Source organism: Oncorhynchus clarkii, chromosome 2 (genome assembly GCF_045791955.1).
Source record: "Oncorhynchus clarkii lewisi isolate Uvic-CL-2024 chromosome 2, UVic_Ocla_1.0, whole genome shotgun sequence".
Classification (NCBI taxonomy): Eukaryota; Metazoa; Chordata; class Actinopteri; order Salmoniformes; family Salmonidae; genus Oncorhynchus; species Oncorhynchus clarkii.
In genome coordinates this window covers 40,254,164-40,272,181 of record NC_092148.1, presented here as the reverse complement: position 1 = coordinate 40,272,181, position 18,018 = coordinate 40,254,164, and the positions used below count along the sequence as shown (strand labels likewise).

The 18,018-nt window shown below is 40.6% G+C and overlaps 1 protein-coding gene across 1 annotated transcript; it reads right to left on the bottom strand.

The window, feature by feature from the left end:
• Window positions 1–83: 83 nt before the first annotated feature.
• LOC139367898 (SPT2 chromatin protein domain containing 1) lies at window positions 84–16,523 on the bottom strand. The gene is made up of 6 exons (XM_071106272.1): window positions 15,996–16,523; window positions 15,324–15,438; window positions 13,610–15,199; window positions 10,006–10,168; window positions 9,575–9,652; window positions 84–1,080 (listed from the first exon to the last, which is right to left on the bottom strand). The coding sequence occupies exons 1-6, from the start codon at window positions 16,053–16,055 to the stop codon at window positions 981–983; spliced, it is 2,106 nt and encodes a 701-aa protein (XP_070962373.1). The 5' UTR covers window positions 16,056–16,523; the 3' UTR covers window positions 84–980.
• Between the last annotated feature and the right edge of the window lie 1,495 nt (window positions 16,524–18,018).

The following is an 18,018-nucleotide window of genomic DNA, read 5'->3' as shown; positions in this document are numbered from 1 at the left end:
TTGTTCTAGGGATTAAAATATAACACGGGGGGAAAACAGCAACGGCACACCACACAAGCAAATGAAAACCATCAGTCAACAAGTTATGTCAAATCTTTTTAACAAGAAAATAGCAACATGTTTCATGAAATGTCTCTGGCAATGTCTCTTTTTCTCCATCATTAAAGGGGCAATCTGCAGTTGCTACATACATTTTCTGATTTATAAATTAATGATATGTACCCACTGATTCTTGAGGAATATGCCTTATGAGTTTAGTTCAACTGTCATATCCACACAGAACACAAAATATAAGCTTGTTTTACTCCAATGTTTGGAAACAAAGTAAATGTAAACAAACACTATATAGAATCAAAACATGGTTAAAACTATAATTTTGATATCATGGATGGCCAGCCCTTGCATCCATAGCCTATGAATTTGAGAGTGGTTACATTTCTCCAGCCCCATCCCACAGCATTTACTGAAACAAGAGGCGGGGACACCGCTTTATTGTTTCAACTGCTGACTCCCCCTTTACATTAAAGAAGAATAAATTAAAAAAATGGACCAGTGGGTTTTTGGTTCTGTATGGGGAAAAATACAACATGATTGCAATTCACAACTTGGCAAGGCAATCACACTTTACATGATAGCTCTGTCATTTTCTATGGGTTTCAAAAATAGGTCATAATCGGTATTATATTAAATCGTTTCTCTGCGGCTCAGCTAGGAAAAGACTGAAACACTTGATAGTGCAACCCTGCCCCTTTCCAACGGGAAAAATAAATAATGTAACAGAAGCAAGTGGCTACTGGTCTGACCACCCCATTCCACTCCAGGGTGAAATTTTCCCTAGGTGCAGATTTAGGATCATCTCCCCCTCCCCCAATCCTTATCACTAGCAGGGAAAATGCTAAACTGACATCTAGGGGCAAATTCACCCTACACCCCCCACTCCAGGAAATGGCTGCATTGTGTTTGTGTTAAACTTAGTGTCCTCAAACTTTTTTCCGTTTCGCATTCATTGACATTTTCTTTTTCATCTCTTCCTCCTCCAAGCGCAACTCTTCCTCATCCTCCTTGATACCCAGGCGTAAACTGGGAGAAGTGGAGAGAAAAACAAAACAGAAGATGTGTTAACACATGCAAACAACCACTGTCTAGCTTAAGTGGGCTTCCCTGTGTTTCTCGTCAAAGATGGAACAAGGGATTTTGTTTCTAGGGCTTCAAATTTGTTTTCTTCCTCTTGGCCATATTCTGTTTGAGATCCTCCCCCTCTTGTCTCTCCTCTTCCTGATCTTCGAAGACGGCCATTTTCAGGCTAACAGGATAGGGTGAGGCACAGGGGGCATAGCACAGGAGAGCAGAGACAGCGCACACACAGAGGCAGAACACAGGAGTGAGTGAGTTGAATCCATGATCTGGCAAAAAAGCAATGGACTGAGGGAGGCAAGTTTTAGTTCTGGAAGGCTACTGTGTGTGCAGGCTTTGGTTTCGAACCTGTAACATACCTGATAAAACGTGTTGACATCTAAAGGAACACTACAGTTAGTGGATTATTTGAATCAGGCTAAAAACACTTGCAGCCCTCCAGGACCTGGGTTGGCCAGCCCTGCAATAGACAAACACTTCCACCTGCAGGCATTTTGTCTATGGAACCCTCTACCACGACTGTAGTAATGACAATAGGGCTGACCCCATTTAATTGAATGGTCGACAGATTTTTTTAATGGAGCAGTTGCAAATTGTTTATTTTATGGCACATGAGAAGCCTGTCTGATTCCCGCCTGTCTCAGTGGACTAATACACTGCGGAGGCGGCAAACTCCATCGGTAACGTAAGGCACGCCTGCCAGATTCGCCTTGGCACGCCAAGCAATTTGATAAAATGGAGAATGAGAAAATAAGTTACATTGGTTTTCCATAATGGCTACTGCTTTGGACCTGACACATTTGTGAAGTATTCCTTAGGCCTACAGTATGCGTGAAGACAACTTGTATTGGGTATAATTTTAAATGTTGCAACAAGGGGAGTGTGGCTAAAATGGACAAGTTGTTTCTCTCTCCAGAATGCGCTCTCTCCCGCCAATTCATTGTTTCATAACTGTATTTTTTGTTTGCCTTTTGATTGTTAGTGTCTATCAACTCCCCATTACCAGTAGTACATTTACCATTAATCACCATTTCTTTGTTTGGTTATGGTAATTTCTGTTAATGCATTCAATATATTATTACAGTTGGTAACCATTTCGATTGTCAGAGTGGACATGTTGTTTGCAGAGCTCACAACCTATACTACACTTGTGAGAAACAAGTCTGGGTTTATTTCATTCCATTTATGAGTTGTCAATTTATTAATTGTGTTTTGTTTGGACCACTCCTGTCAATGTTGAGCACCTGATTACGCATAGAAGCAGGCCTTTGGCCTGTGCGCAAATGTAGAAATGTCATTTTTTTTATTTAACCTTTAAGTAGGCAAGTCATTTGGGGATTTCTGATAGTATTTATGATTGTCTTAACCCACCACCACTAAACTGTGGAGCTTCTCAAAGTATTTTTTTCTTCACCTCAAACAGCAAGTAAACAAAGTGTGTTTTTACATCTACTGAGAATGACAATAGTTTCTCACTGTATTTGAACACGAAAGGGAGAGAGCTGGAAAGAGTTAACCACTGAGCCTTGGTGTGAAAGGGAAAATGACATGCTCCGATCCAGTGGACACACGTCATAAAATACCCGATTACTTCTTATCCCTTGCGCAAATAAGGCTGTGTGTCTGGAGCTCACTGGGGCAGGAAACTCTGAGGGCCCAGAATAGTGATAGAATGTTGCAAATTAAGATCGGTTTGAGGTCCTACTCATATTTTAAACATTTGAACTGGGGACCGATGCCTATCGGTGAATAGTTACATCCCTTGGAATTACACAACCTTTTTTACCTCAGATTGATGATGTTAGTATAAAAGTTTATAGTCAACATGATGACAAGATTAATTACATAAAACAGATCAATATCTTTTGTTTTCTACTGTTGATTTTGTCATACACGCTGGGGGTCGCAGAACTTACATGCTGACCACACCACTTCCATTGCAAAATGAATGTATGTTATTCAACAATTGCAACCACACTGCTCGCGAGCATCTGCGTGGCCAGGTGCTAAAATAAAAGTTGGTTCAATTTGTGTCGCTCAATGCTCTGCAAGTCCTGCCTCTCAAATCTCCTCATTGGTTTTTAGGAGCATATACCAACGTGCCATCTTCTAAATTGTTTTTTATGATCGTATACCCACGTGGGTGATTGTAAGATGAACTGACGTCCACACTCCAGTCAGTTGTAGTAATGCACTGAAAAATGTGGTTGCTAACCATCATATAAAGTCCAAAGAAGAAAAAGCCTTAAGGGAGGAGAGATGACAAGAAACTAATTCGGTTTACCGTTTTATCTGTGTATTAATTGTCGGAGTAGAGGACCTTGTGCATTTCAGGTAAAATAACAACCCAATGTTAATATACCAGGAAAAATTAGCTAACAACAGCAAGCTAGCTAAATTGACAAATGTTTAATGCTTTTTGACCGGGCCCCAAATGTATATAATTGGTTCAGAGTTTATTTTGATATTTCAACCTGCATGTCCTGATTGCTTCTGGTGTGGGTGAACAAAATAACATGCAGGCGTTGGCGCGCGTGTCCGGTTTGGTCAGCATGTTAGAACGCAGCTATAATTTATTTTCTCAAATGGCACAAATAATTTGGGGCGGTCTCTCTGTAAGTCTCTGGCCACACACCAATACACAGATTTGACCGTCAACTATCACTTAAATAGCAGCCAATCGTTGTCACTGTTGATATCCTATGGTGGGTTGTGATTCGTTGTGGTTTGTAACCCTTTCCGTGATGGCAGCTTCCGAAATCAACATCCGCCATTCCAAAATATAGATTGAAGCGTTCTACAAATTCTCATTTAATCAACCATCTATAGGTTAGTCCGTTTCCGTGTGACCTTCATATAATGTATGTTTAAACAGTGCATTCAACCCAAACGTTTTGTCCCAGTTCTATTGATTTCAATATGTAATGATGAGTGATTAACAAAAAAGTATTGTTAAACTTACTGCGTTGGTGATCCACTTCAATCAAAATGAAACACTTCAAAATGTCTGTCATCTACAAGTTGTCCTCTACGAGTGATATATAAATTATTCCCAGATTGTGTCGTTGTCGAACTGTGCTAGTTTTAACAGGACGTGCAAACAGATTTTCCCCCTCTTGCTCTATTGATTTCAACAGGATATGAGTAATTTACAAAACAGTGTGGTTTCTCTTTCGGCGACCCCCGTATCAAAATACAATACTATGAAATGTAGCTAACGGTCTTCTGCAGCTTCTCCTCTAACCAGTGAGGTAAAACACATCTCCCATGTCATGTCTTTTTAGTTGTGTACAACCAGATTTAATCAATGTAAGTGATTAATTGCCACTTGTCAAAACAACCAGGATATATGTGCTTGTGACAGTTTATAAGGTGCTTGATTAAAAAAATACAAGTAATATTATAATTGCACATTTGATCATAGGTTTTCAATATATCAAACTGTTTCTGCATATTGGTTATTGATTTGGACACGTTAAAGTTGTGTTTTGGCATAGGGCTATTGATCAATATATATTTTGGAAGCAGTGACAGCATACTTTTCAACTCAAGTTTTAGGAATATAAAATTTAATTTCAAAAATAATTTCCAATAGTTTTGTAATCAGTTAAAAACTGCTGAATGAGTCCCAAAAAATGCTGTGATTGATTTATTTTGATATCAGAAATCACCAAAATCGGGTTTGCCCCATCTACTAACAAGAGCTTCATTGATACGTTTCAAGTTCGTTTCAGATAAGCGGAGTAGAGAGATGCGATTGAAAGAACATGAACTGCAACATAATTTCTATGATAAAAAAAAAAAAAAGATATTTGCTACCTGTAATGTTTTGGTTTGTAGGCTTTATGTAGGATATTTGTACCTAGTTAGCAAGGGAAGTTACTTGCATCGGTATATAAGCCTACAGCGCATTCGGAAAGTATTCAGACCCCTTGACTTTTTAACATTGTTACATTACAGCCTTATTCTAAAATGTATAAAAAAAATCCTCAATCTACACACAATACCTCAATGACGAAGCGAAAAAAGTTATCGGAAATTTATCAAAAAGAAAAAAACAACAATATGACATTTACATAAGTATTCAGACCCTTTGCTATGAGACTCAAAACTGAGCTCAGCTGCATCCTGTTTCCATTGATCATTCTTGAGATGTTTCCACAACTTGGAGTCCACCTGTGGTAAATTAGAGACAATGTAGCTAACACACCTGTCTAGATTAGGGCTGTGTCAGTCACGTCATTTCATCAGTCAGCGATTGTCAAGCAAATAACTGTCAGTCTCAAAGTAAATTACTTAATTAACAAACACATTTAGCATCTCCGTCGCTTCCATTACATAGCCTACAAGCCACTGACTTAGGAACATCATCATCTTTTTAAAAAGTCTGAAATCCATATAATATAGCCTATACCTTCACAATAAATCTATTATATATTTTAGACCAGTCTAAACAAGCATGATATGAAGAAAATGTAGTTTATTTCAGAAGAACAGAATAGCCTACTCTGAGTTTTACATCATGATGTGGTGATGTTTTTCAGCGGCAGGGACTAGGATACTAGTCAGGGTTCAGGGAAAGATAAACAGGGCAAAGTACAGAGAAATCCTTGATGAAAACCTGCTCCAGAGCACTCAGAACCTCAGACTGAGGTGAAGGTTCCCCTTCCAACAAGATAATGACCCTAAGCACACAGCCAAGACAACTGAGTGGCTTCGGGACAAGTCTCAATGTCCTGAAGTGGCTCAGCCAGAGCCTGGACTTGAACCTGATCGAACATCTCTGGAGAGACCTGAAAATAACTGTGCAGACGATCCCCTCCAACCTGACAGATCTTGAGAGGATCTGCAGAGAACAATGAAACCCCAAATACAGGTGTGCTGAGCTTGTAGCGTCATACCCATGGCGACTTGAGGCTGTGATCGCTGCCAAAGGTGCTTCAACAAAGTACCGAGTAAAGGGTTTGAATACTTGTATGAATGTGATATTACTGTTTTAAATGTAATACATTTGCAAAAATGTCTAAAAACCTGTTTTGCTTTCTCATTATGGGGTATAGTGTGAAGATTGATGAGGGGAATTTAAAAATATATATTTTAGAATAAGGCTGTAACGTAACAAAATGTGGAATAAGACAAGAGGTCTGAATACACTATATCTCTGTGTTCTGCACTAAGTTCTTTAGCTTCTCATGGCTCACGGTGTATTATACAATATATCTATTGTGCAGAGGCGGGCGCTCTTGCATTAAAATCTAAATAAAATTGTTTTGGTTGTGTACACATTTTGAAGATGTTATCGCAGGTACAGGTAAATGCTTATGATTCATTTTAACTTTTAGATTTGTATGATTTTCATTTAGATTTACATAGATTTTAGATTAACCACATGACAAAAACGTTACTATAATTGAAATGAAACAGTTCCATGAAAATGTGCATAGAGCCCCACAGTGGAGGTGCCATAATACCCATAAGACCTAGTAGTCAAACAAGGAAATGGTTCCAATAGTTTTTTCCACCATTCAGTTTTCCCCTAGGGAATTTTAGAAAAACGTCAAATAAAGGGCTGTGTTTTGTGTAGGCTTACCCTGGCGTGACGTTTTGATTACCATGTAAATCTCTCTCGGACAAGGTGACTAATATATTGATAAAAGTCACCTTGTCCTTGAGAGATTGACACAGCTATCAAAACTTCACGCCGGGGTAAGCCTAAACGAAACACGGCACTTATTTTAAGTGTTTCTATAATTCCCTATGGGGAAAATGAATGGTGGAAAAATGATTGGAACCATTTCCTTGTTTGACCGCTAGGTTTTATGGGCATTATGACTCATACTGGCGTATTCTATATGAAAAGAATGGGCACGCAGATCAGTAGAAATGGTCATATAAATTGGAAATTGATGTAGCCTATTACCGGCAACTTCAGGAGCATAACAGCACCATCTAGAGGATGGGAATCGGGCTGTTGTAGTGACCACTTTACCAACACACCAGCGGTCACGAGTCATGAAGGCAGTCAAATTCCATGTGACTGTTTAGTCAAGGTAATTAGTCTTCTCCAAGCTCTGATGCTGACGATGGTCATTAGTAGCCTACCAAACTTGCTAACTGCCTGGTACTCAGCATTATATTGTCCCTCTAATCACTCTGGCATCAATGCAAATGCATTCGAAAATCTAATAAACACTTCATGAGCTTATGTTGCGCAACATTTCTATACGCTTTGCAATTGCGGGAGATAGAGTGATGGCCACTAATAAAGAGGAGGATCCCATCAGCTAGGCCTAGTATATTTATTTCTCAACTTTCCTAAAATTAAGCATATTGCTTACAGGTGTGTAGCCTTCCTGGCTGGCATGAAAATAAAACACGGGGAAAAGCATCCTCCATTCGCTATTTAAGTGCATTTTTTATTTAACTAGGCAAGTCAGTTAAGAACAAATTCTTATTTACAATGACGACACACCCCGGCCAAACCATCCCCTAACCCGGATGACTCTGGGCCAATTGTGCACCGCCCTTTGGTACTCCTGATCACGGCTGGTTGCGATACAGCCTGGGATCGAACCCGGGTCTGTAGTGCCACCTCTAGTACTGCAATGCAGTGCCTTAGACCACTGCGCCATTCAGGATCCCTGCATAGATGACATGTATTTTTCCCACTGCCCCTGTTTCGAAACAGGTGCATAATAATGATCCATTCTAAATCTTAACAAATGCCACATTTTTTAGTATATGTAAGGACCAGATTCAAGAATAGTCTGATGGGTGAAAATATTAGCCTATCAATTCTATATTATCACTTGTCAATGATACCCAGCGTAAGAAACAATGTTTTTTTTGTTCTAATCGTAGTCGCACACCTCATGTAGCCTAGCCCATATGTTTTAATAAGGTTTGCATCACAACTAAACTGGCCAAATAACATCTTAAAATGAATCACATTAATCCGCTTCACAAGGGGTGTAGAGCCTAACTGGCATATATAAGTATATAAGTGCGTGAGTTTCAAATTTGGGGAGGATAATTGTCACCATAAAAATGCACATTTATAATAAAAGCATTACAAGAGGTCACTTTTGATAATGGTGTTTTCCGCTAATAGAACATTTGCGCTTATAGCCTACTACCACGTGAATGAGAGACTATTAGAATGTGTACTAGAGGTCGACCAATTAATCGGAATGGCCGATCGGAAATCGGTATTTAAAAGGAACCACCAGCTTTCATATGTTCTCATGTTCTGAGCAAGGAACTTAAGCGTTAGCTTTCTTACATGGCACATATTGCACTTTTACCTTCTTCTCCAACACTTTGTTTTTGCATTATTTAAACCAAATTGAACATGTTTCATTATTTATTTGAGGCTATTGATTTTGTTGATGTATTATATTAAGTTAAAATAAGTGTTCATTCAGTATTGTTGTAATTGTCATTATTACAAATTAAAAAAAATATATATATTTTTTTTAAAATTGGCCGATTAAATCGGTATCGGCTCTTTGGTCCTCCAATAATCAATCGGTCAACCTCTAGTGTGTACAGCCTGTGCAAAAAAAACAAAGCAAAGCTCACGCCTTTCAAGCAACTTTTTTCAAATCATCATTAGAGCCCCATCATGCAGCCTTACAATGCATGAAAAATCTAAACAATGTTTGTAAAATAACGAAAGTTATGCTTAATTTAGAGATATAAATTAATGTATCGGGGTACCTATTTCTTTGTTAACCGGCGCTCAACACAGAATAGCTGCATGTGCGCACTCCCTCAAATCGTTTGGAGAAAATATCCTTTCTATTTTATTCAACTTTGTTCAATTGAATTCTTAATACTACAGAACAATATAAAATAATGCCACAGAACTCTAAGCAAATCTTGTCTGCTAAATGAGCTAGTATAGGCCACAGCCATTTGGCATAGCCAGATCAGGACCTAACATAATGACAACTCAGAGTATGTTATGCTTTGCTTCGAAAATAGACAACATTTTCTTCATATCATGCTTCTTTAGACCCGTCTAAAATAATGGATTTATTGTGAAGGTGTAGGCTATATTACATGGATTTATTCAACATTTTAAAATGGCTTGTGGAAGCCAGGAGATGCTAAATTTGTTTGTTAATTAACGTTCAATTACCGTGAGACCGACAGTTATTTGTTTGACAATCACGGGCTGACGAAACTGTGTGTAATATATACTCAAGTAAGGTGGACACAAACCCTGTGGGTTTGTCAATTGTCATAAAGAGAACAACATTCCAGTGCCGGATCCAAACCCATAGCCCCTTCCCCTGGGATATTAGCAGATTTGAAAGGGCATAATCAATTTAAACAATAGGTTGATGGGTACACCAAAGGGGTAGGGACTAGGGGTTGTTTTTGGACCAGTCCTAGAACACCCCAGTGGTCTCATCTCCCCTCACCAATGGCTTACCTCCTAGCCTCCTCTTTTTGCTGGTCTCTCCAACTGCTCTCCATGAATTTTAATGCATAGTCACTCTCCTCTTTGTATCTAGGGCAGAAAAAGCACACAAAACACATTTTGTGGAATGGAACAAACCACAAGCTACACCAAGTGGTTTTGTGTGACTTCAAAAAGCTTAAACACTGGTGAAATGCAGTTAACTGGGAATTTCAAACAAGAGGACATAACTATAGACAACCTCAAAAACAGCCATTACATTTCTAGGGTTATTTGGAGAAAACCTTGACAGTGTGTGGGTGTGTGTGCTTCTAGGTGGTTTAGGGTTAGAACTGGTGTTAAAGGTTAGGTTTTGGGGTTAGGGTTATGGAAAATAGTATTTTTAATGGGAATCAATTGTGTCCCCACAAGGTTAGTACAACCAGACTGTGTGAGAGCCTTACTTGGTCCGGTCGTAGCCAAAGATTTCCTTGATGTGTTTGGAGACTGTGTCTTGGTCCTCCCCTTCATCGTCGATGAAATCCTCCATCTCAGAGTCGTACTCCTCGTCCTCCTCGTCCTCATACTTCCTCTTGTAGGCCGAGGTGATTGGTGAACGAATCATGCCTGGGGAAAACAGAGGTGTATTCATTAGTGCACACAGTGGTAAAACATTTTGCACAATAGCAACACCTTTTGCAATGGAAAACAAAAACAAGTGTTTATTGGACAAATCCAGGTACTCCCTTCCCGTTTCGGTCCACTTACTTCCTAGTGAACACACCCTGGAAAATGTGCCTGTGTAAGAGAGGTCTAGGACGGGAGAGGGAGGCTGACTATTGGAGCTGGGCAATATGTACAAAAGTACATATCAAAATCCATTTACTGAATTATCATACTGGTAAATTTAACGATACATTTTTAAAATGTATAAGCACCAGTTACTTTTTAGTGGGACTTCCGACAGCAAACGTCCCCACTCTAAATCTTTCATACTTCTGACGTAGTTATTCTTTGGAACGCTACTCTTCTTATGCCGTTTAAGCTAGAAAGGCATTCAAACTTCCAAACGTGTAGACCGGCCTGGAATACTGTGCTATCATACAACTTTGATATATTTTATACTTTTTAAACTATAAAGCTTTTTTGGAGACTGTTATTCCATGTCATGAATCTGTTATTCAATGCGTTTCTATGGGATAATAGCAGTAACGTCAAATTCAATGTTTCTTTAAAAAAATATATATATATATATATTATACACACACACACACACACACACATTATACCTTAAGTGCTGTTAAAATTCAAAATCAAAAAAGCTAAATGATCCTTGGCATGACCATTTTATAAAAAATTCATATAGCTTAGTAAACCCCCCCTAAATATATTTGATTTAGAAAATGTATTAATTTGCCCATGTTAATCATAAGACATGAACAAAATGTATCAGTGATTCATATTTTCCTGCAACCTTCTGAAATGGCACACACATGACCCTGTCTGTGTGTGTGCGGTGCCCACATATAACACAAAGTGCAGACATCTTTAGTGATGATGCTGATAACCTTTTAATGGTAAAGATGGAAAGGCTTTCCCAAAAAACTTCTCAATTAAATGTAAACTACAAAGCAGCCTACTGTCATTGACCACTTTCCCAACAACTTAGACAAAACATGAAATCTTCCTCTACTTCTCTGCCACTCAGATGTGAACATAAATATCTTCGGCCAATCAAACAATACAGACGTTTTAGTAATAACAACAACTTTTCCTCTCAGCTTTTTTAAACAACTTCCAGTTTGACCAGAGAAAGTCAGGAAGAGCCCTTTTGTACAATGTTATTTCAATGACAAATCAGTTCCTGTGGTTCACACAAATTACCAGGTTTTCATATGCACCCCACAGAAAATGTATAAATGTGTTAGGAACATCTGTCCAGCAGAGGGCGGTTTGCTTTTGAGCCACAAACAGTCATCTGACTTCGTTGATAAACGTTATGTGGACAAACGATATGTGGACATGTTTAGGGACCATAATATTGATGTGTGTGTTGCAAATAAAAAAAATTCTACATGCGCAGGTTAGCTAGCTATCATAGACATGGTTTGCCAAGTTAAAATACACTAGGATCATTACAGATACTAAAAGATACTGATGAACACTAAATCTAAAGTAGTTGATTATAGGACAAAAGGGTAGGGCTAATGAGGGCTAAATAATACCATTTAGGCTAATTAACCTGATGTAGCTCAAATATTTATGTTTTGGGCATGAGAAAAAAGTACATTTGTCTCATTTGCAGCTCCATTTTGTCCACAAATCTACTGGTTAAAGGCGAGTATCCAAAAATCACATTCCCATAAGGATATGAATGTTTGAGGCATTGTTTTGATTGTTTGTCTATTGTATTCCAATGTGTAAAAATACTCAAATGTGACTATCTCCCCTTTTCTTACGGAATACCACTACATGTACCCTCACACACAATTATAGTATTTGAACATAGGAAAGAAAAGTGTGTGTCAGACCCTAACAGGTCCAAAGAATAATCCCTATCCAACTACATAAATCAGACAAAAATCATGCCATGAACATTTCCTGCAAATTCTTTCAATTTTCTTTGTTTATAACTTAAAGTTGATTCAAATTCAACTCGACTTGTGTCCCCCTGGGGGCAGAGGTGCTCCGAGGGAAGGGGTGCCCCTCTCCTGCCAGTGGGTCTTTCTTCCCACTGGGCTGGAGGAGGATCAGAGAGGACTTCAAGAACATCCTGCTATTGTTCAAACCATAGTGATAAAATACTTTAAAACATTTTAATTTACAACTTCACTTGTGTACTCCATTATTAGTTTTCATATACTGTCATATTCTAGTAGGAGAGTGTATAAAAGTGTAGTTGTCAGTGATTATTTCTGATGAAATGTGTGATCTAACTGCCCATTTATCAAAAGTAATAAGGTTGATATAATAGTCTATCAAAGTAATCAGACCAATTACTTCACTAAATGTTACTGACTATGTTTAACTGCTTCGCTTAAGTTTTTAAAATTATTCTACTACCACAAAAACACTTAAGTCCCACAATCTTTCATGGAAAATTACCATAGAGTTTAAATTACCATTAAAACTACTCCTACTATTTTAAAATGTTATCAATTGTCCTGTTAGCAATAGCCCATATTTTTTGTCCTGTTAGCAACAGCCCATATTAGAAGATGTTGTCCTCTTTCCTTCTAAAACCTCACATTCAAGTAAAAGCTACTTTTTTTTACAACTTCAGTAAAATGGCCTCGATAAATGGTCGGTTTAGTCAGTGTTGATCATTTTCAGTTGATCATCCAAGCTCTACTGACCATTCTAGATGATCATTGTAATTGACTACATATAGAACAGTATGTTGCACATCATTCTTGAAGTATTTCTCATCCTATGGGCTGGTTTCCCAGACACAGATTAAGCCTAGTCCTGGACTAAAAAGCATGCTCAATGAAGATTCTCAATTGAAAGTGCCTTTTAGTCCAAGACTAGGCTTGATCTGTTCGGGAAACCAGCCCCAAGTGAAGTATATTTCGATACAGTGCCTTTTGAAAGTATTCATACCTGTTGACTTATTCCACATTTTGTTGTGATACTGCCTGAATTAAAATGTTTAAATATATTTTCTCGCCCATCTGCACACAATATCCCATAATGACAAAGTGAAAACATGTTTTTAGAAATTTTAGCAAGTGTATTAAAAATGAAATACAGAAATCTAATTTACATTATTCACACCCTTAAGTCAATACTTTGTAGAAGCACCTATGGTTGTTTGCACTGAATCAGGTCCTCATCAAGGATTTGCCTGTTTTTGTCTCTATTCCATTATTCCCCAGATTTGCAGTGCTCATGTCTTCCACACAGCACTGCACGCCAAGACCCTAGCTTTATTATCGTGTTTTTATCCCCCAAATGTGTTTTATATTAGTACTTGTTTATTCTGTATTGTCATGGAGTGACATCCTTTAATAAATATTTTAGATTAGCTTGATGTCAAGTCTAATATTTTCTCCTTCTGGTCCTTACCTTGAGGTCTCATCATTGAGCTGGGCTGCATGCCTGGCCTACTAGGTGGCATGCCTGGCCTACTAGGTGGCATGCCTGGCCTACTAGGTGGCATGCCTGGCCTACTAGGTGGCGCTCCCCTGCCTCCACCAAAGGTCTTGGATGAGATGGTCTCGGCCACCAAAGTGCATTTGGGTCTCCCAGGCCCGGAGCCCATACTGCTGGCTGGCCGCCTGGGCACGGGTCCCCCACCCCCAGGCCGACTGGGTGCGTTCCCTGGAGGTCTGACCCCTCCGCCACCAGGGCGACCTTGGACACCACCTCCACCCGGCCTGGCCTGAGGTGGCCCCCCTGGCCTCAGAGGACCGACTGCAGTGGGTCTCATCTGTTCGTTACTCGCTGGTCTTGCCGTGGAGCTACCACCAGGTCGTGCCGGTACTCCCTTTCCGGGCCTGGAGGGTCCTCCGGTGGGTCCTCCCCTCACTGAGCTGTCCTGGCTGGCTCGAGCCTGCCCCAAAGGGCCCCCTTGCTGTGGCCTGCTTTGGCCCAAACCCTGTGGTCTAGCCTGGACGGAACTCAGAGCTGTGCTGGGTCTCATCCCGGAGCTGCCGGGTCGCCCTGGAGTTAGTGAGGCGTTTCCCTTCCTGGGGGTGTTAAGGTCACTTGTGGCAGTGGGTTTGTGGCCTGCTGAAGTGGGCCTGGGTGTGGGGGTTTTGGCTGAGACCTGAGAGGAGGCTCCTTTGGTGGGGGCTTTTCTGCTTAAGGCACCTGACAAGCTGGAAGAGGAGCTCTGAGAAGGTTTTGCTTTGGACCTTTCTCTATCTCGGTCTCTGTCCTGTGACGGCTTGGCAGAACCATGGTGGCTTCTTTCGCTCGACGAGCAAGATGGCAGCAGGGGCTTTGGCTTCCTCCCCGACCCACTGGGGACGGGCCTCTCCGACAAGCTCTTGTGTGGCTGCTTCCCGTTCCTTACATCTCTGTCAGAAGTGCTTTTCCTTGAGGAGCTTGAGCTGGCCTGGGATTTGTCTCTTCCATCTCTGTTCCTATCTCTGTCCCCATCTCTATCTCGTTCTCTCTCCTGGGGTCTGGAGTCTCTGCTACCTTTATCAAGCCGCTTAGCCTTGCGTTCCAGGTCCAGCTCACGTATCTCATCAGCCGTCCGCAGCCTCTCCGGCTCTCCCTTTTTGCTCGGCTTGGCTTTCACCTCCACTGGCTCAAACTGCTTCTTCTGGGCCAGTTTGAGCAGCTCTGCAAAGTTCATGGGTAGAGGGGCGGGTTTAGATGGTCCGCTGGGTCTCTTTGAGGGCTTGGAGTTGGGAACAGCCTGTCTGGGTATCTGGGGTTCCGGGTCCGGTTCTGACTCGGGCTCAGAGTCAGTCTGCGCGTATTCATATGTGTCCTCATCATCTTCGTCGTAAGTGTCACTCCTCTGCTGCTCTTCGCCCCTCTCCCCCTTTGATCTCCTCTTCTTGGGTTCCTCCACCACAGGGATGCCGTTGTAGCCCCTGAAGTTGTCCTTGGTTCGAGATGCCATCGCTCGAGCCTTGCGGTCAGACTTTAGCTCCACCCTTTTGGCGAGAAGCCCCTCTTTCTTTTTCATACTCATGGCCTCTGTGGAAACATTACAACACATTTCAATTAACCCAACATTAGAATATTATATGCATCGGCATTAACAAGCAACATAATTTCACACTACTTTACTAAATACAGATACATTGATTTAAAAACAAACCTTTCTTTTTACTCTCTATCTCTTGTTTCTTTAGGAAAGCCTGCACTGCTGCTGAGTTGACACCTTTCACTTTAGGGTCCTTTTTGGGTGGTCCAGTTTGTAAACTGTACCGCTTCTGCAAAGAAATGTGAAATGAAAAGATTGATAAATATAGATTAACATGGGATGGTTAGTTGTGTAACCTAATAGTCGTTTGGGAAATTACTCATTAAAAAAACGAGTTGGGATACACAAGGCAGGCAATTATGCTTTTTTTGTTTATCACAGCCTATACATGGGAAAATATGATATTCTCAAACAAGGCTACAATAGCTGCTATTATGTCCATAAATATGTCGCTAGATACCTATGTGAATACATACCACCAAGTTTTAAAAGATTTATGTATAGGTAACATAACGTATGTCATAAGGCTAAGTCCAAAGTTATAAAACCGGGCCCACCACTAGGCACTACCAACATGGTTAACAATCTAGAAAACATTCCAAACGAATGGCTAGCTAGCACCTATTCTGGCCAGCAATCTCGACGAATGACAGCCAACGTGGATGTCACTTAGCAGAGTTGGTAAAAGCTATGGAGACATTGAGCAGACTAGTTAGCTAATTTACTGGTTGTAAACATAACGTTATATTTTTTACAAATATGTTTTAAAAAAAGCTTTATTCTCACCGGTACGCTACTGAGGCCCTGGTTTTGGGAGGCGATCGACAAGACATTTTCGAAGTCCATGGTGATTTTTTTGCCAGGTGGTGAATGGTTAGCTAAGGTTGGGTGGATAGCTCAATATTCCCAGCCAGAATGAAAAGTATGACAGGCTACCTAGCTACTAGCTAGCTGTTTCCAGAAACGTCAACCATAACCAGGCGTTACATGTCTTCATAAAATACGACGGTACAAAATGTAGTTGACTCACTTGCTAATTTGAATTTAGCAAAACTAAGTACCTATCTCAACCTGCTAAACAAGGCAGCTGGCGTTTCTAGTTTAGCTAGCCACACTTGTTAGCCTAGCTAGCCACGTAAACCCTCACTGGGATTACGTCGTTCTAATCAATTTCAAATGTGAACTACAAACACTAAAGTAAATTGATAACAACTAATTACGGCGAGGGAAAATAAAGTAAAACGAAAAGATAAAACGAGGAAAGACAACAAGTGTCTATTTTCGTGCTGCTGCTATTGTAGCACAGATTATTTTAATTGCGTAGACCAACGTGAAACAGGCAAGAATAACTAATTACTTCCGGGTTGCATATTTTTGTGATGCTTCAGAATAAATCCTGTCCTGTACATTTTTGTAAATGTATAATTTTGGCGAAATTACTTAGCACACAAATACGTTCAAAGTATTTAGTTAAGATATTATTATATATGAACACTACCATTCAATAATGTGGGGTCACGTAGAAATGTCCTTGTTTTTGAAAGAAAGGCAATGTTTTTTGTCAATTTAAATAACATCAAATTGATCAGCAATACAGTGTAGATATTGTTAATGTCGTAAATAAATATTGTAGCTGGAAACGGCTGATTTTTAATGGAATATCTACATAGGCATACAGAGGCCCATTATCAACAACCATCACTCCTGTGTTCCAATGGCACGTTGTGTTAGCTAATCCAAGTTTATCGTTTTAAAAGACTTATTGATCATTAGAAACCCCTTTTGCAATTGTGTGCACAGCTGAAAACTGTTGTCACTTCTAGGTTAGACTACTGCAATGCTCTACTTTCCGGCTACCCGGATAAAGCACTAAATAAACTTCAGTTAGTGCCAAATACGGCTGCTAGAATCCTGACTAGAACCAATTTTTTTAATCATATTACTCCAGTGCTAGCCTCTCTACACTGGCTTCCTGTCAAGGCAAGGGCTGATTTCAAGGTTTTACTGCTAACCTACAAAGCATTACATGGGCTTGCTCCTACCTATCTCACTGATTTGCTCCTGCCATACATACCTACACGTACACTACGGTCACAAGACGCAGACCTCCTAATTGTCCCTAGAATTTCTAAGCAAACAGCTGGAGGCAGGGCTTTCTCCTATAGAGCTCCATTTTTATGGAATGGTCTGCCTACCCATGTGAGAGACGCAAACTCGGTCTCAACCTTTAAGTCTTTACTGAAGACTCATCTCTTCAGTGGATCATATGATTGAGTGTAGTCTGGCCCAGGAGTGTGAAGGTGAACGGAAAGGCTCTGGAGCAACGAACTGCCCTTGCTGTCTTTGCCTGGCCGGTTCCCCTCTTTCCACTGGGATTCTCTGCCTCTAACCCTATTACAGGGGTTGAGTCACTGGCTTACTAGGGCTCTTTCATACCGTCCCTAGGAGGGGTGCGTCACTTGAGTGGGTTGAGTCACTGATGTGATCTTCCTGTCTGGGTTGGCGCCCCCCCTTGGGTTGTGCCGTGGCGAAGATCTTTGTGGGCTATACTCGGCCTTGTCTCAGGATGGTAAGTTGGTGGTTGAAGATATCCCTCTAGTGGTGTGGGGGCTGTGCTTTGGCAAAGTGGGTGGGGTTATATCCATCCTGTTTGGCCCTGTCCGGGGGTGTCATCGGATGGGGCCACAGTGTCTCCTGACCCCTCCTGTCTCAGCCTCCAGTATTTATGCTGCAGTAGTTTATGTGTCGGGGGGCTAGGGTCAGTTTGTTATATCTGGAGTACTTCTCCTGTCCTATCCGGTGTCCTGTG

Coding starts and splice junctions, on each gene's coding strand:
- LOC139367898 (XM_071106272.1), bottom strand. CDS start 16,055: ATGGACTTCGAAAATGTCTTGTCGATCGCCTCCCAAAACCAGGGCCTC. Junction 9,653..10,005: donor TTTGGCTACGACCGGACCAA/GTAAGGCTCTCA, acceptor TTTCTGCCCTAG/ATACAAAGAGGAGAGTGACT. Junction 1,081..9,574: donor CAAAAAGAGGAGGCTAGGAG/GTAAGCCATTGG, acceptor CACTTCTCCCAG/TTTACGCCTGGGTATCAAGG.